The following is a 16,742-nucleotide window of genomic DNA, read 5'->3' as shown; positions in this document are numbered from 1 at the left end:
CTTCAGCAATTTAGCAATAAAAAATACTACATATAGTGTTACTCTATTTTCCAGTTGTATGCAGGATGAAATGAAAAGACTAGTTATTGAAAAATTGTTCTTAATTGTATAGATTCTTATCTAAACTATTAAGTAGAAATTCCTTGTTAGATATAAACAAATGAAAATCATCCATCCCCTTAATTTCCTTTTCATGCTCATCTTGGTATAACAAACCTATAGCTAGATGAACTCATAATTTCTCTTAGCTGTTTGTCCTTATTTCTATATTTTTACTCCCCAGGAGACAGAATAAACTTTTCCTCTTCTGATCTGTCTGAGATCCTTCCGGAGGAGGTGGAAGAAGAAGTGAAAGCAGCTGCAGAGATCTCCATGGGGACTGAAGTCTCGGAAGAAGATATAAGCAATATACAACATCTTTGTGATCAGGTGATGTGTGGTGGCAAATTAGCAGAGGCAGCAGTTTGCTGGTTAAAAGAAGTTACCAGTCAGAAGACCATTTAACACATCTAAGTGCCACTTGTTTTGGTATAAATCTGTTTTAAAGCTAAAAAAAATAGAATCTGAGTGGATTAATTCCGTTTGGTTGATCATGTCTTGGTTTAATGAGCTCAGGCATGAAGAAAGACTTGTCTACAAATAGTCAAAGTCCTTGTAGCTGTTTATATCTCATGTTCTAATTAATTCAGAAAGCATCTATTTAACCACAGTTTATTTAGAAATGGTGGTTACTAGCTTTGTTAAAGATAGTTAAGGATGGGTGCCCCAGGGGTTAAATTGCAATACAGTAGGCAAACTGCCCATATTCTGGAGTTCGATCTTGACAGGCGCATTTGACTCAGCCTTCCATCCTTCCGAGGTCAGTAAAATGAGGACCTAGATTGTTGGAGGCAATACTGTATGCTGACATGGTAAATGGCCCAGAGAGAGCTGTAAAGCACCATGGGGTGGTATATAAGTCTGCTGTTGCTATTGCTAGTTTAATACGCTGATTTGTATCAAGACTGGCAACCAAGGTTGTTGTTTTTTTAATTTTGGTGAAACCACAACCTGTCGTGCTTTAATTGGTTTACATGAAGAAGAAAGGAAATACATAGGTACTGTATTTTTCGGAGTATAAGATGCACCAAGGTTTTGAAGAGGCAAATTTAAAAAAAAGTTTTTGCACTCTTCAAACTTCCCGAAAAGGTCAGTTTTTTTGCAAAAATGGGCCCATTTTTTTTTTTAGAAAAAGAGCATGAATGGCCTTAGGAGGCTTGTAGAGTGTTCCGGGGTGGGGCAAAAACGAACAAAAAATAGCCCAGCTTTTGCGAAAACGGGCCGTTTTTTGTCAAAAAAAGGGGCATTAGGAAGCTTAGAGTGCTACTGGAGGGGGGGAGGCAAAATTGAGCAAAAAATGGCCCATTTTTTTCTCATTTCTGCCCTCCCCAGCCCCCAGGAGCTCTCTGAAAGCTTCCTAGAGGCTCTGCACGGCCATTTTAGTGAAGGGGCGGGGTTTCAGGAGGGAAACCCCGCCCCTTCATTGTTCCTTTTTAACTTGTTGTGTTCCTTTGTTTTTAATAATTCTTTTTAATTCTTTTTTTTTTTTCCATTTTTGTAAGCCGCCCGGAGTCCTCTGGGATTGGGCGGCATAGAAATTAAAGAAATGAAATGAAATGAAAAAATGCTGTATTCCGTGTATAAGACGCACCCAGATTTTCAGCCTCTTTTGAGGGAAAAAGGTGCATCTTATACTCCGAAAAATACGGTAATCCTTGCTTAACCATTCAGAGTTATGATCTGCCTTTAGACACACATATATAGTACACCATGGCCATGCAATTACATTTCTGGCACTTGCCAACCAGCTCAAATGTACGATCAGTTGTCCCAAAGATGCTTTTTTCAGGAGGCAACTGGACTTCCTTGTTTTTTCTTTGGAGACGTATCGCTTCTCATCCAAGAAGCTTCTTCAGCTCTGACAAGATAGTGGGGAATGGAAGGATGTATATTCCTTGCAGAGAGCTGGTCATTTGCATCCTTTTAGAGGGTCATTGAAGCACTTGGAGGTTTAGCTGTGTCCTCAGGGTCCCTTGAATAGTGCTCCAGGTTCCTATAATCTACATGTTCCTGTAGCCTGCAAGTAGCATTCCTGGTTCCTGTAGTTACGACCTGGATGACTGAGAATCTCTATAGGCTTGTACGATCAGTTACGATATCCTGTGGTCACATGACTGAGATATGCTTACTTTTTTTCTGTTTTCCAGTAGAAAATGGCAAAAAAAAATCACTCATTGGATATGCTGGATTTGCTTAATGCAGTGTTTCTCAACCTTGGCAACTTGAAGATGTCCGGACTTCAACTCCCAGAATTCCCCAGCCAGCGAATGCATTCGCTGGCTGGGGAATTCTGGGAGTTGAAGTCCGGACATCTTCAAGTTGCTAAGGTTGAGAAACACTGGCTTAATGATCACATGATTCACTTAACATGGTGATCCACTTAATGACTGCAACACCTTAAAAACCAGAATTCCAAGTTCAGTTGTACTCGGTTTGCTTACTAAGCAAATTTATGAAATCAAGATAGGATTGCCCCCAAATCTTGTGGATTGTTTATAATCTGTTTATCAATTGATTGTGTTAGGGAAATTTTTTTAGAAGACGAACCAAATGTGGAAATTATATTAGTTTCCGGTGGCAAGTGATGATTCTTCTAATGATGCTTTCCTGATGTACAACCTATGAGGGTTGCATAGTCACTACCTCTTCTGATGCCACCGCAAGTAACTGGCTATCATAATTGGAACATGTTCAAGACAACAGCTGGGTTGAATATATATATACTTGCTTGTTTCTTTCTGTTCTGAGATCTGCAGAAGCTTTTCTAAGATATAAACTAAGGTAGCAGAATGGTATCTTTCAGTTAGGTCATTATAGTGCCAGAAGGCCAATGCAACTTAGTGCTAATAGGGCAAAAATATCACAGTAAAATACTGCTGTTTTATTTCTTTTATGCTGGATTAGATTTTTTGTTGTTGAAGTATTCATAAGTAATCCAAGTATTAACTGGATTACTGCAACGTGCTCTACATGGGGCAGCCCTTGAAGAGTATTCGGCGACTTCAGCTTGTCCAGAATGCAGCCGCGCGAGCGATTGTGGGTGCACCTCGGTTCACCCACGTAACACCTATCCTCCGCGAGCTGCACTGGCTGCCTATTGGTCTCCGGATACGCTTCAAGGCGCTAGTCGTCACTTATAAAGCCCTTCATGGTATTGGACCTGGGTACTTGAGAGACCGCCTGCTGCCAATTACCTCCACCAGACCGATTAGATCGCACAGAGCAGGCCTCCTCCGAATTCCATCCGCCGGCCAGTGTCGACTGGCAACTACCCGGAGGAGAGCCTTCTCTGTGGCTGCTCCGACCCTCTGGAACGAGCTCCCCGTGGAGATTCGCACCCTCACCACCCTCCAGGCCTTCCGCATAGCCCTTAAAACCTGGCTGTTCCGACAGGCCTGGGGCTAAAGAATCGTTGCCCCTATCTCGAATGGTATGATTGTTGCGTTTTAACTATGTATTGTTTTTGTGTTGTTGTTAACTGTCTGTATCCCCCTTCCCTTGAGTTGTGAGCCGCCCTGAGTCCCTTCAGGGAAAAGGGCGGCATACAAATGAAATAAAATTCAAACTCAAATCATTATTCCTAGTAATAGTATTAATAATAAAAATCACTATCAGTTAATTACAAAAAGTAGCTTTACTTGGAACAGTTTGCATCCTGTGACAATACCTTGAACAACAACGCCTATCCCAGGCCCTTGAGTAGGACTCAATTGATGGATAAAAATTCCAGTCTATAAACATCTTGACTGATTGCGTGTAATAATAAATTATCGTGTTCCGGATGCCTTAATACCTGTTAAGGAATATCATTTCCTTCCCAGCTTTCTTTGGCAATATTCCATAGTTTGAACCGTCTGTTATTTTGGTTTTTTTTTTCCAGGTTATTGAGATCTCTGACTATCGAGCAACGCTGTATGACTATCTGAAAAACAGAATGATGGCTATTGCACCTAACCTCACTATTATGGTGGGAGAACTAGTAGGAGCGAGGCTTATTGCCCATGCTGGTACGTTGCAATTCTGGTAGTTTGTGCGTTGGTCGTGCGCCGCATCCTTTACCATAATTACCTCGGAGATTAACTAAACAAGAAACCATCATGCAGAGGCTGCATTGTCAGGTCAAGAAGTTGATGATGATGACATTATTTGAACTTTGCTGGATTTCCGCTTGGAAGGTGAAAGCAACTTTAGTCACTACCTCTTCTGAGAGACTTCTTGAGCTGTTCTCTGCTTTTCTCACTCATTCACTCCCAAATGCCAGATTGATGCTGCCCTTAGGTTATTTTCAAAACATTTCATGGGGAAGATTGAGCTTAGGTTCAGGATTCTCCCTACAGTTCTCAGAAATTGTACAGTGGTGCCCATCCCAATGAGGCCTTTTGCTCCTGTTACCGAGATATCATTAGTCAGTTTGGAGGGTAAGTAGGTATGGGGCTTGTCATTTCCAAATCTTGAACGTAATGAATTTGTAAAGGGCCTATTTCAGAGTTTGCGTCATTCATATAATCTTCTATTATATCTTGTCTGCAATAGGTTCCCTGCTGAATCTAGCGAAGCATCCAGCGTCAACAGTTCAGATTCTGGGAGCTGAGAAAGCACTTTTTAGAGCACTGAAGACCAAGCGTGACACTCCAAAGTTTGGTCTGATTTATCACGCTTCCCTTGTAGGACAAACAACAGCTAAAAATAAAGGAAAGGTAAGAGGTTGGACAATCGCTTGCTGTGTTCTTCTTGCTTTTGTTTCTGAAACAGGCAGATTGAGATATGGCAAGTTTAATTTGCAGGGGATAAGAAAATAAGTAAGGGAGGGTGCTTAAAGTTCGGCTTGATTTTCAGTGAGGTTTTTGTGCATCAGTCAAATCTAGCGTACTTCCAAATAATATACAGTGCTTTTGCTCTACATCACCTCTGAATAGTTCAATGGCCTAAGAACCATTAATACAATGGTTCCTGTTCTGACCCCCTCCTCCGTCCAGTAACTAATGCCGAGACAAGCTTAACTGGAATGTACTTTAATAGCAAGACACCAAAACCTTGGTGGCTGAAAGCCAAGCAGAACAAACAGATAAGGACCTTGGCAGCAACTCAGACAAACTCAGGCAGCAATAAACACAGATAAGGCTTGGCAGCAATCCAGCCTGCCAAGCTCACAGTACTGTCCTCCGACATTCAATCCTGTGTTGACTTCTGCAAAGAGGGCCGTGTGCACAAGTAGCTTTTTATAGTCTGGAGAGGAGCCTAATGACCACCAGCTGAGTACAATCACCTCCTGTAATTGTTCCTGACGCCTAGTAGCTCTTCGATGGCGTGCATCCAGGAACAACTCACTACTGGCCTCCGGCTCACTCTCCCTTGTCTCCTCCCCACTGGGCCAAGGCTCAGGTGCCTCCTGGTGGCCAACCAGCCTCTCTGCGCCCTACTCGGAGTCGAAACCCTGTCCAGGGTCCTCCACCTCCTCCAGAGCCAACTCAGAGGGCCCCTCACTGTCGGAGTCTGGTGGCAGCTCTAATGGCACCTGCTGGGCCACAACAGGTCCCTATATTAATCCAGTGTTTATGTGAAAAAAATAAAAACAAAATCACCACCCCCATCCATCAGTTAAATCATACCCAAGGAATGCTTGTTTAAACAAAGAAGCAGGGTTGTCTGAACTTGTCTTTTCCTAGTCAGTTTGGCATGAGTAACCAGAACAAATGGATTTGTTCCAGCAAGCATAATTAAATATTCACTGCCCTGAGCATTCAGCTTGCATGGGTCTTGGCTGATAGGTATATTCTGGTCCTCTCACCTACATTGGTGCTATGCAATCTGGTCCTCAGATTAGCATCCTCATCTATGAGGTAATTTGTGACGTTACCAGATTTATTTCACTTTTTTCCCCCACAGATTTCACGAATGCTAGCAGCCAAAACAGCTTTGACTATTCGTTATGATGCCCTTGGAGAGAGCACAAGCTCTGAGATGGGAGCTGAGAACAGATTGAAAGTAGAAACAAGATTGCGGCACCTGGAAGAGAAAGGAGTATGTTTATAAAAGTCTTGTATTTTTGGCAAATGGACATTTGAAGATAAAAATGAGTAAAATAACTATTTGAAGTGGTTTCAGAAATACCTCAGGCTTGTGTGGTTAAGCAACTGGTGGCTACAGGGTGAACGGGAAGGATACGAATCCTTGTTTCAAAAGGTTTATGACTTTAGAAAGTTATAAAATTCACTTACCCACGATCTCCCTATGTTTTAGGAGACTGATGGCTACAACAGCTTGGAGTTTGAGAATGGATCAAACACATCTGAGTAGAGAGAGAGAGAGTTGGGAAGGCTGCTCTTTGCCCTAGCAATTTCCTCCCTTTTGGGATGTAGAACTAATATCCTGTATTGATTAATATGAAACTCATTATAATTGCAAAGGAGCTTTTATTCCCATCAAAACAAATAGATATGGAATAGCGTATTTTTCGGAGTATAAGACGCACCAAGATTTTCAAGAGGCAAATTTAAAAAAAAGAGTAGGTCGGTGGAGGATAGTGAAGGAGAGAAAGAGAGAGAAATACAGTAGATAGGTAGGAAGAGAAAATAGGTAGGTAGGTAGGTAGGTAGATAGATTAGATGGATGGATGGATGGATGGATGGATGATAGATGGATGATAGATAGATAGATAGATAGATAGATAGATGATAGATGGATGGATGGATGATAGATGGATGATAGATAGATAGATAGATAGATAGATAGATAGATAGATAGATAGAAGGATAGAGAGAGAAATAGAAAGAGAGAGAAATACAGAAGGTAGGTAGGGGGATAGAGAGGGAGAAATACAGTAGTTAGGTAGGGAGAGAGAGAGGGTAGGTAGGTAGGTAGATGTTTCCAGGTGTATTTATCCATGTGCCGGAGAAGGAAATCGCTGACAATTTGCAGCACCTAAGACTTTGTTTCTGCTGGCAGAGCACTTGATCAATCTAATTCTCATCAATCACTCTAACTAAAGAGCTTTCCGAAAGGAAAAAAAAAGTTTTTGCACTCTGCAAACCTTCCAAAAACGGGCCCATTTTTTGTCAAAAAAAATTTGCATGTATAGCCTTATGGAGGCTTATAGAGTGCAGCGGGGGGGGGGGAGAGACCTGTTTTTTGCTCATTTCTGCCCTCCCCAGCCCCCAGGAGCTCTCTGAAAGCCTCCATAAGGGTATGCACGGCCATTTTGGTGAAGGGGCGGGGCTTCGGGAGGCAAAAAATGCTGTATTCAGTGTATAAGACGCACCCAGATTTTCAGCCTCTTTTGAGGAAAAAAGATGCGTCTTATAATCTGAAAAATATGGTATATTTATTAACCAGTTGTCTATTTTTTTTACCTGTAAGAACACAGAGCACTTGGTTCCCTTGCTGATTTAAGCTTTGTGTCCATGATTACAGGGTTTTTTTCCTCTTTCCATTATCATCTATTCTTAACTGTTAATCTTTTTAAGGGACTGCATGGGTTGTATCAATTTTTATTTTATTTTATTCCCCTCCACTCCTGTCCAGATAAGACGAATAAGTGGTACTGGAAAAGCTGTGGCTCGTGCAGACAAATATCAGCACAAAAGGTGGGTATGTGAATGTTCACTTTACTCATGGATAACTCCGCCAAGAGTATTTAATTTTCCCGCTCAGATGCTTCACTGTCATAGAAATGTCCCTTTTGTCAAAATAAATATTTTCAGGCCCGCCTAGCTTGGTTGCTTTTCCAGCCATTGGGAAACTGTAGATTGTAATCTTTTTTTAAAAAAAAAGCTTTCCCAACTTTTGCCATAATGAGCTGATAAGATTGAGTATACCTAACTGTAAAGTTTGCTTTTCTTAATTAGCATTTCTGTATTCAACATTGTACTAATTTCCCATGGAAACATGGGAAAAGATTTGGGTAAGAAATGTAAAATTTACGCAAGCTCAAAATTTGAGAGAGAATTTTTATAAGATGTTTTATAGATGGCATTTAGATCCCAAAAAGTTAGCTTGTATGTATCCGAATTTATAATCTAAATAGCAATAGCAATAGCAGTTAGACTTATATACCGCTTCATAGGGCTTTCAGCCCTCTCTAAGCGGTTTACAGAGTCAGCATATTGCCCCCAACAATCCGGGTCCTCATTTTACCCACCTCGGAAGGATGGAAGGCTGAGTCAACCTTGAGCCGCTGAGATTTGAACAGCCGAACTGCAGAACTGCAGTCAGCTGAAATAGCCTGCAGTGCTACATTTAACCACTGCGCCACCTCGGCTGAAATGCTGGAGATGTGATTGTGTTGACACTACATATTATCATATATGGTGGACTTCTTAAAAAGTTAAAGCATTTTGGATAAAAAATGTGGTGGATTATTCAAAATATTCTTAAAAAGAGGATAAAGTTCACTCCCCAGCTGTTCTTGCTAGGTATAATTACAGACTGTACAGTTATAGAGACTAATTTGATTCTGAACTTAACAACGGCAGCAAGATTGTTGGTGGCGCAGTACTGGAAGAAGGAAGAATTGCCTACTATTCAAGAACGGACGTTAAAAGTAGTAAACTTAGCAGAGATGGCCAAAATCTCAGCATATTTGAAAGACCATTCAGATGAGAAATACAAGCTGGAATGGAGAAGATGGATTGACTACATTCAAAATAAATATCAGACTAAGAACTTTCAACTAGTTTATGAATGAATGAACAAGGAATGTTATAATTTATCTAAATTTAGCTTAATAAAAGGGGAGTTAAAGTACAAGAGGGAGGCAGGATGCTATATAGTTAGTTAGCTTATCTTAGTGTATGATTGTTAAATGTTTATACCCTGTATTTTGCTCTGGGAGGTTGGGGAGAGGGAGGGTTGGGAGGGGTAGGGGCGGGGGGAGGGAAGGGGAAACATTTGTAAAATCTATTAAAACTCTTTAATTTAAAAAAAAGCTTCTGTTTTACACTGTAAAACTGTTGGTATAATGTAGCCAATATCTGCTCCTTTAAGCTTTTCACAAATAGCCACAAATTCGTTGAAGCTGTTTCACAATCTGTTGTTGTTGTTGTTGTTGATTTTATTTATATGCTGCTCTTTTCCCCCGAAGGGGACTCAAACAAGGGGGATACAAACAAGAATTTAAAACGGCATAAAAAACAATGCATAATTAAAACACAACAGTCATACCAATTCGAGGCGGGGGCAACAGTTCTTTAGCCCCAGGCCTGTCGGAACAGCCAGGTTTTAAGGGCTTTGCGGAAGGCCTGGAGGGTGGTGAGGGTTCGAATCCCCACGGGGAGTTCGTTCCAGAGGGTATCAATCTCCATTAGATCCCAGAAGAACTCTATGGAAACAGACTTACGGTCCTTATGGGTGCTGTGGCAGTACTTCTACTTCACTTTGCCACCCAGCAATTGGCATTGATGGGGTTTCCACTCATTTACCATTTGCTTCTACTCCTTTAAATATTCCAGTGAAGTGAAGGTCTATGATCCTTCTGGGGAATCTACGCTCCCTCTGGTCCCAAGGAAGCGCAAGGAACGGGAAGAGAACGAAGAACAGGCAGTTCCACAAAAGGCAAAGAAGGCTAAAATGGAAATCAAAGGTTGGTTTAATGATGTTTATTGGTGGGTCTGTAAAAGGGTTTTGTACGGTTGAATTTTGATTTGCTGGATTGCATTTGTCAATAAGAGTAGGCCTTTTTTTTTCCTCCCTCAATTTGTTTGGGGAGGGGGATTTGCTAATTGGAAGTCCAGAGAGAAGGGACAATCTTGGTTATTTCCCCCAACTCCTTGTTTCCCATAGTCTCTCTTTCCCTTTAGCAATTTTTGGGGTTTCTGTTTCTAGGCCTACTTCAAATCCTAATGTACCTTATCCCACTGGGTAGTCAACTAAATAAACTTAATTCCATGATACCAGGTCCTGGCATCAATGCATTTTTAAGGTGTTAAATATATATTTTAAAGGAAAGTTGTTTGTTACCTACATTCATTGCTTTTCATACAAGGCTACCTGCTCCACCTGACTTTTTCTTAGATTCTTTAAATTATAAATAAATAAATAAATGGAAAGCTGGCACCCTGCAAAGGTACAGCTCCATAGACATTATTAGAACATAAAAATGGTGGGTGGCTGCATTCCAGAATATTACATTGAATTCTCCTTATCAACCCAGAGGGGGGGAAAAACACCAAGGTCAGTTGCTAGGGAGTGAATGGAGAATGGGATGGGACACACAACTGGATGAGTTTGCCTTCTAGTAAATTGCTGTTTCGTGACTTGGCCACGTCCCATATCATAATGCACTGTGAATAAGGAAATCTTCCTCAAGGTAGCCATAACATGTGTGCAGACCAGCACACAGCATTCTCCAGCATTTTACTCTTTTGCATGCCTAATTAATCTTAGGGTAGTCTTCTGGGTCTTGTGCCCTGAATCTTGGGTACCTAACTGAACATCTCCAGAAGAAGAAAAAAACAGCTGCTTTTTTGTATTTTCTTTCTGGCAAAGCCTTTAATGAACTAAGCTTTAGTTGGCAACCTGAGAATTATATTCATTTCATCAATAGATTTTTAGTTAACTTAGGAACTGTGAATTGATTATAGTGTAAAGATACATTGATGGTATCAAAGTTATATAAGATGGTAGAAAATATGTGGCTTATACTACCTTACAAATGAATTGAGTGTTGTTAGTCCAGATGTTGGATGTTAACTCCCAGCAGTTCATATATTCTGGAGTGAGGGATGTTTTCCCAAAAGGAGAAAGTTGTATGACTGCAATCAAAAATTCGCATTCGCTGGCTGGGGAATTCTGGGAGTTAAAGTCCGGACATCTTCAAGTTGCCAAGGTTGAGAAACACTGTACTAGATGAAGTTGCAGAAAACATCTCTTATCAGCTTGTTTGGCCAATATCTGGCTTTGTGATAATCCATAGCTATTCCTTGATGTGTCAGGAATGGATCATGGCCAACAGCATGCTCCCAGTTTTCAAAAATGCCCACTAACAACTTTGGCTAACTCTTAGCATTTCTGCTTCGTTTAACTTGTTTTTGTAATTTGAATTTTCTTGCACGAACACCAGAAGAGGAACAGGAAGAGGATGACCAAGTTGAACAAGAGGAGGAACCTGTGAAAGAGAAGAAAAAGAAAAAGAAAAAACAGAAAGCTCAAGAAATGTCTTTTTGCGTAGAAGACAGCGCAGAGGAGCCATCGACCAGTATGGTGGTGGAGGTAGGACACTGAAAACAGCCTTCCCCTGCTTGCTGCCCTCCAGAATTGTGTCTGCTGTGCACCTTGAATATGAGTGATGCTGACCAGGGCTGTATATTTTCCGGTGCAACAAATCTTGGTTCCACCACAAAATCGCGGACGACGAAAACGCGTATGTGACGTCATCACAGCGCGACGAAAAAGATCGAAAAATGTAAAAATAAAGCGAAAACCTTACCCTAACCCCCCCCAAACCTAACCCTAAACCTAACCCTTAACGTAACGAAAAACCTAACGCTAACCCTTAACCTAACGCTAAACGTAACGCTAACGCTCTAAACCTAACCCTTAACCTAACCCTTACCTTTATGTGAATTGGCTTGCTGTAATTTAATTTTTATTTCAATTTTTCGATCTTTTTCGTCGCGTTGTGATGACGTCACATACGCGATTACGTCGACCGCGCTTTTGTGGAACGCGGTTTTGACGGGTCACGCAAATCTTGACTGCCTTAACAAAGCCATCTTTACTACTACTTATGCATGCACCTGGCCTGAGTTTTTTTTTTTTTAAAAAAAACACCAATTGTTTAGCTAAACGTAAGACTTATTGGAAACATGTTTGATTCACAGGTGAGCAGTTTAGCAATCTCATCCCAAGCATATTTAGCCTAGAAGAATCTGGACTATCAGATAGAAGGGGAAAAGGCATATATATGTAGTTAATGCAATAGTTAAAAGCCTTGGGCTAAAAGAGCCAAGGTGGCGCAGTGGTTAAATGCAGCACTGCAGGCTACTGCTAGATCAGCAGGTCAGCGGTTCAAATCTCACCGGCTCAGGGTTGACTCAGCCTTCCATCCTTCCGAGGTGGGTAAAATGAGGACCCAGATTGTTGGGGGCAATATGCTGACTCTCTGTAAACCGCTTAGAGAGGCCTGAAAGGCCTATGAAGCGGTATATAAGTCTACTGCTATTGCTATTGCTAAGTGGGGAAACAATGAGAATTTGCATGGTCTTGTTCAGGAAGCCAACCGAGAACCGCAGGCACAACAGAGTAGGGTACGAAGGCACCAGGTAGCCAGATTTGTTTTCTAGCTTCCTTCTTTAAAATCTTCCAAGGTTATAATACAGTTGCTGCAGAAGGTGATCGCAAAAAAAGTTTTTACACCAATAGTAATTAATTTGTAATTTAATGAGCTTATATGCCGCCCAATCCCGGAGGACTCCGGGCGGCTTACAAATACGAGATAAAATAAAAATAACAAATAGGGGAGAGAAACAAAAACGGTTTTAAAAAACCACACACATTCGGCTTAGCTGGGGGTTGGACGTGATTTATAGATCAACAGCCCCAGGCCTGCCGGAACAGCCAGGTTTTGGTGGCTTTTTGGAAGGCCGCGAGAGTGGGAAGCAGAGGTGGGTTCCTACCAGTTCGCACCTATTCGGTAGAACCGGTTCATCAAATCTACCGAACCGGTTAGAAGAGGTTCCACCAGTGGACCCGGAAAGCAGGCCACACCTACAGAAGAGGTTCCAAAGTTTTTTGAAACCCACCACTGGTCCTTGGATAGGATTATTCTACACTATCATGCTCATATTTATAAAACTCAGTGCCTCTGTGAAAGGTAAGGATGACCACTGCGTTTGTGGCGCAATCAGAACATTGCGTGTGTTGAAGTTGTTTTAACGCAAACCAAGGATGCCTTTTAAAAAACAAGTTTACATCATATTCTTATGCAGGCCAGTGCTGTGTGTGAGGTAATTTAAGGTGGTTCTGACAAGTGTCGTCGGCACCTTCATATCCGGTCACATGGGCGGCAAGACACTCCCATCCGGTCACATGGGTGGCAAGCCACTCCCACAAAGGAGGCCACACCCACAGAGTAGGTTCGAACAATTTTTGAAACCCACCACTGGTGGGAAGGGTCCGGATCTCTGCGGGCGGTAGGTAGAGCCTCCATGTTGGTGTTCTATTGATAGCCTTCTCTCCAGTTAAAAACAAGATTTTAAATGTTATTTATTGATTACCGTATTTTTCGGAGTACAAGACGCTCTGAAGTATATTCTCCATTTAAAATCCCAAAGTACCTAGTCTTAAGTGAGTCTGATAGCCTCTGTCTAAATTGCAGAAGTGGAACTGTTCCACTAAGATGCTTGGAGATTAAAAAAAAAAGCTTTCATATTCTACTTTGCAGTTCCATTGACTCATTAATGTTACATCAGTGCTAATCATGCGTTCCTACAGTTAGGTAAGCTTCTCTACCTAAAGATATTATCTTGTAGAAGCAAAACCAGACCATGAAGTGCTACGCATTTCTTTCTTGCAGGGGAAAAAAAAAACTTTTTAAAAATACTATCTATAATATAGATATTATATTTTCATTTATCGTAGTGAAATGATGAGACAATGCTTATGTTTCAGAATACAGAAAAGAAGAAAAAGAAAAAGAAGAAAATTAAAGAAGAGCCAGAAAATTAAGAACATGGAGTTTCCTTGGAGGGTTTGGCTCAACGTTTGGACTTCAGGGACATTAATTTTTGAATTTTTTCTAACAATTAAGATTAAGAAACTGTATATTTTCCTTCAATGTTTTGTTTTTAAAGCTGATCTTAGTTTTCACATTGCCCTAAATGGTCATAGTTTTGCTTCAGTACTACTATAAACTGTTCTGAAATTGCTTATCAAAAAAGTAGTATGATTGCTTGAAATAAGTAACAATGTGTCTCCCTGCTGGGATGAATTGGCTTGCTAAATTGATACCATTACTATCAATTTAATTTTATGAAGAGAATTTTCAAAGATCCTTTCTTGCAGCAATATTTAGCAGATAGGATGCTGTTCTGACCCCCTCCTCCGTCCAGTAGTGAATGCCGAGACAAGCTTAGCTGGAATGCCACAGCACTTTATTAGCTGAAACATAAATCTCGGTGGCTGAAAGCCTAAGCACGACAAACAGATAAGAACCTTGGCAGCAACCCAGACTCCGACAGATACAGATGAGAAGCTTCTCCAGGGTTAAGAAATAAGTTGAATCCTGCAACCAGACTCCTCCCAGAGACCCTCCTTAAATACTATTTTGAGAGGAGCCTAATTACAACCACCTGGGTCCAATTATCTTTTGTATTTGCGTAGCTGTTCTCTACGTCGATCTGCCCGCCGTTGCCGGGCATCCAGGACCACCTCCCTTGTCTCCTCACCACTGCTCCAAGACCTGACGTCAGGAGCACACTCCCTTTGGCTTTCACCGCTGCTCCATGCCTCAGGTGCCTCCTGGTGGCCAACCAGCCTCTCTGCGCCCTGCTCGGAGTCGGAACCCTGTCCCTGGTCCTCCACATCTTCCAGAGCCGACTCAAAAAGCCCCTCGCTGTCGGAGTCTGGTGGCAGCTCCTGCTGGGCCACAACAGGATGCAGTGTGGTTCTGTTATAGAACATGCTAAAATAATGCATACATACTCTTTTTCTCTGAAAACACGATCCACCCCAATAATAAGCACAACCCTAATTTTTGGGTGGTGGGCCTAATATCCCTACCCCAAAAATAAGTCCAGGGAGGTGGACATGGCCAGCATGAGTGGCGTGGGGGGGGACTGTCCAGCTGCAGCCAACTGGTTAGGTTTATTGGTTTTGTATGCTGCCCACTCCCGAAGGACTCCGGGCGGCTCACAATAAACAGGGGAGGGAATAAATAAGACAGTACAAACAATTTTAAAATCCACCGGCTCCTTGGGGCAGTGCAAATACCGCTTTTGCCCTTGTCTTTCTGGGCACAGCGCTTCCGCTTGTTGGGCCACTTCCCCAAAGCCGGCAGCAGAAAATCCCCCTGCCCATTTTCCTCCCAGTTGCCAAAAAGCCCCCATTCCAAACATTGAAGGCTCGGAATGCAGGAAACAGTGCTTCCACAGCGCGTCAAGTCTAAAAGAAAATAATCATAAGACTTGGTCTTGTTTTCTGAGAAACATGGTAATAGTTTTATTGCATATATACAAATAATGGCCTTTTAAATTTTTAACAAATTGAACTATGCCCAGTTGATACAGAGAAACAGCATTTTGCTTTGGTTTTTTTAAGTGCAATCATCACTACTCAATTAAATCCCTTTACGGGTAGTCCTTGGGTTATGATGGAAATTGGGAGCAGAAATGTGGTCATAAAGCATGATAGTGGACTTACCAGAGCAACTTACAACCTGCTCCCACCCCCTTTTCCCCGTGACCCGTCAAAACCGCGGCAGACTAAAGCGCGCCCGATTAAAGCGCGTACGTGACGTCATCAGCAGCGCGACAAATACGACCGCGGAGAAAAAAGGGCGCTTTAAAAAGCGCTTTTAAAGCAAGCCGATTCACATAAAGGTTAGGGTTAGCGTTAGGTTTAGGGTTAGGTTAAGGGTTAGGTTTGGGGGGGTTAGGTTTAGATTTACGCGTTAATTTTAAGTTTGCCGCTCACAGCGTGCTGTTTTCGTCGCGCTGTGATGACGTCACGTACGCGCTTTCGTCGAGCGCGCTTTAGTCTACCGCGGTTTTGTGGTGGAACCTCTTTTCCCCATTGACTGCTTGTGTGAAGCCAGCAGGGAAGATTCCAAATGGCTATAACCTCTTTATAAGTGTGAACTGATTGTCCAGCATCCAAATTGTAATTATGTGACAGGTACAATAGTTGAAACATCAATGAGTGGGATAGAAGTCCTTGTTCAGCCACATTGCAACTTCAAATGGTAGCTGTGCTCATTGTTTGGTAAGCAAGAAACCAAGAAGCTTCCTTTCTCTTCTCCTCACTCTTTGTACGGCTGGCTGAGAAGCAGGAACCAGCCCAAACTCACATGAACTGCTGCTCCCATGATTTCCCTGAGGAGCAGCAAGAAATGGCCAGCAGAAAAAGCGGCAATATCAGGGAAATTAAAAAGTTCTCTGCAAGAACTTCTGGGTCCTAGTGCAAACCACAATCTTTAGCGGGCAACTTTAGCATGTAAAGGGCATGGGAAGACACACAGGTGTATCCCTGAATAAAAGTGAAGTGGCAGCTTTGATGTTTCACTGAAAGGCATTTATGGTAGATGGTTTTCCCAACCAGGCATCCCTTTTGAAATCTTATATCCAATATTTTCTTCGCCGTGACCCAAAAGATAATGATTATTAAGAGAAGATTGGTCTATAGGTCTGTTTCTTCTTGAGTCAAAACAGCAGGCTGCATTTTGATCAGGGATATACTTTGACCAAAAAGCTGATATTTTGGCTGGCCCTAAAGAACATTGGAATCAAAGATTTATCTGGAATGGCTATGCTGAAAGATTGGTAACTTCCATGACTTAAAATTGTTCCAAGTATGACTGGAAAATCGGCATGAAATAACTGCATATTCCAAGTCTGCATATTCAAAGAACACTCTTCTGATTGAATTACTTCAAGAGTTGAGTCTTGGCATTACTTTTGGACCATGAAGAAAACAGATGGAAAATTCAGTTA

At 41.8% G+C, this 16,742-nt stretch overlaps 1 protein-coding gene and 2 non-coding genes across 3 annotated transcripts in view; all 3 read left to right on the top strand.

The window, feature by feature from the left end:
* Window positions 1–14,536, top strand: part of NOP58 (NOP58 ribonucleoprotein) — a 28,380-nt gene extending 13,844 nt beyond the window's left edge. The window contains exons 8-15 of the mRNA XM_087707056.1: window positions 284–429; window positions 3,980–4,106; window positions 4,633–4,796; window positions 5,986–6,120; window positions 7,621–7,682; window positions 9,546–9,676; window positions 11,156–11,304; window positions 13,705–14,536. Of these exons, the coding sequence (XP_087563182.1) occupies window positions 284–429; window positions 3,980–4,106; window positions 4,633–4,796; window positions 5,986–6,120; window positions 7,621–7,682; window positions 9,546–9,676; window positions 11,156–11,304; window positions 13,705–13,761 (971 nt within the window). The 3' untranslated portion in view covers window positions 13,762–14,536. The remainder of the gene's footprint in view (window positions 1–283; window positions 430–3,979; window positions 4,107–4,632; window positions 4,797–5,985; window positions 6,121–7,620; window positions 7,683–9,545; window positions 9,677–11,155; window positions 11,305–13,704) is intronic.
* On the top strand, window positions 2,672–2,759 carry LOC148049325 (small nucleolar RNA SNORD11B). Its single transcript, XR_015695290.1, has one exon. It is a non-coding gene; the product is annotated as a small nucleolar RNA SNORD11B (small nucleolar RNA).
* On the top strand, window positions 4,226–4,311 carry LOC148049324 (small nucleolar RNA SNORD11). Its single transcript, XR_015695310.1, has one exon. It is a non-coding gene; the product is annotated as a small nucleolar RNA SNORD11 (small nucleolar RNA).
* Window positions 14,537–16,742: the final 2,206 nt, after the last annotated feature.

The sequence above is a fragment of the Thamnophis sirtalis genome, unplaced genomic scaffold (assembly GCF_051295495.1).
Source record: "Thamnophis sirtalis isolate CommonGarterSnake01/CBP01778 unplaced genomic scaffold, rThaSir2_p1.2 scaffold_1, whole genome shotgun sequence".
Classification (NCBI taxonomy): domain Eukaryota; kingdom Metazoa; phylum Chordata; class Lepidosauria; order Squamata; family Natricidae; genus Thamnophis; species Thamnophis sirtalis.
This window is presented reverse-complemented; position numbering and strand designations above follow the sequence as displayed.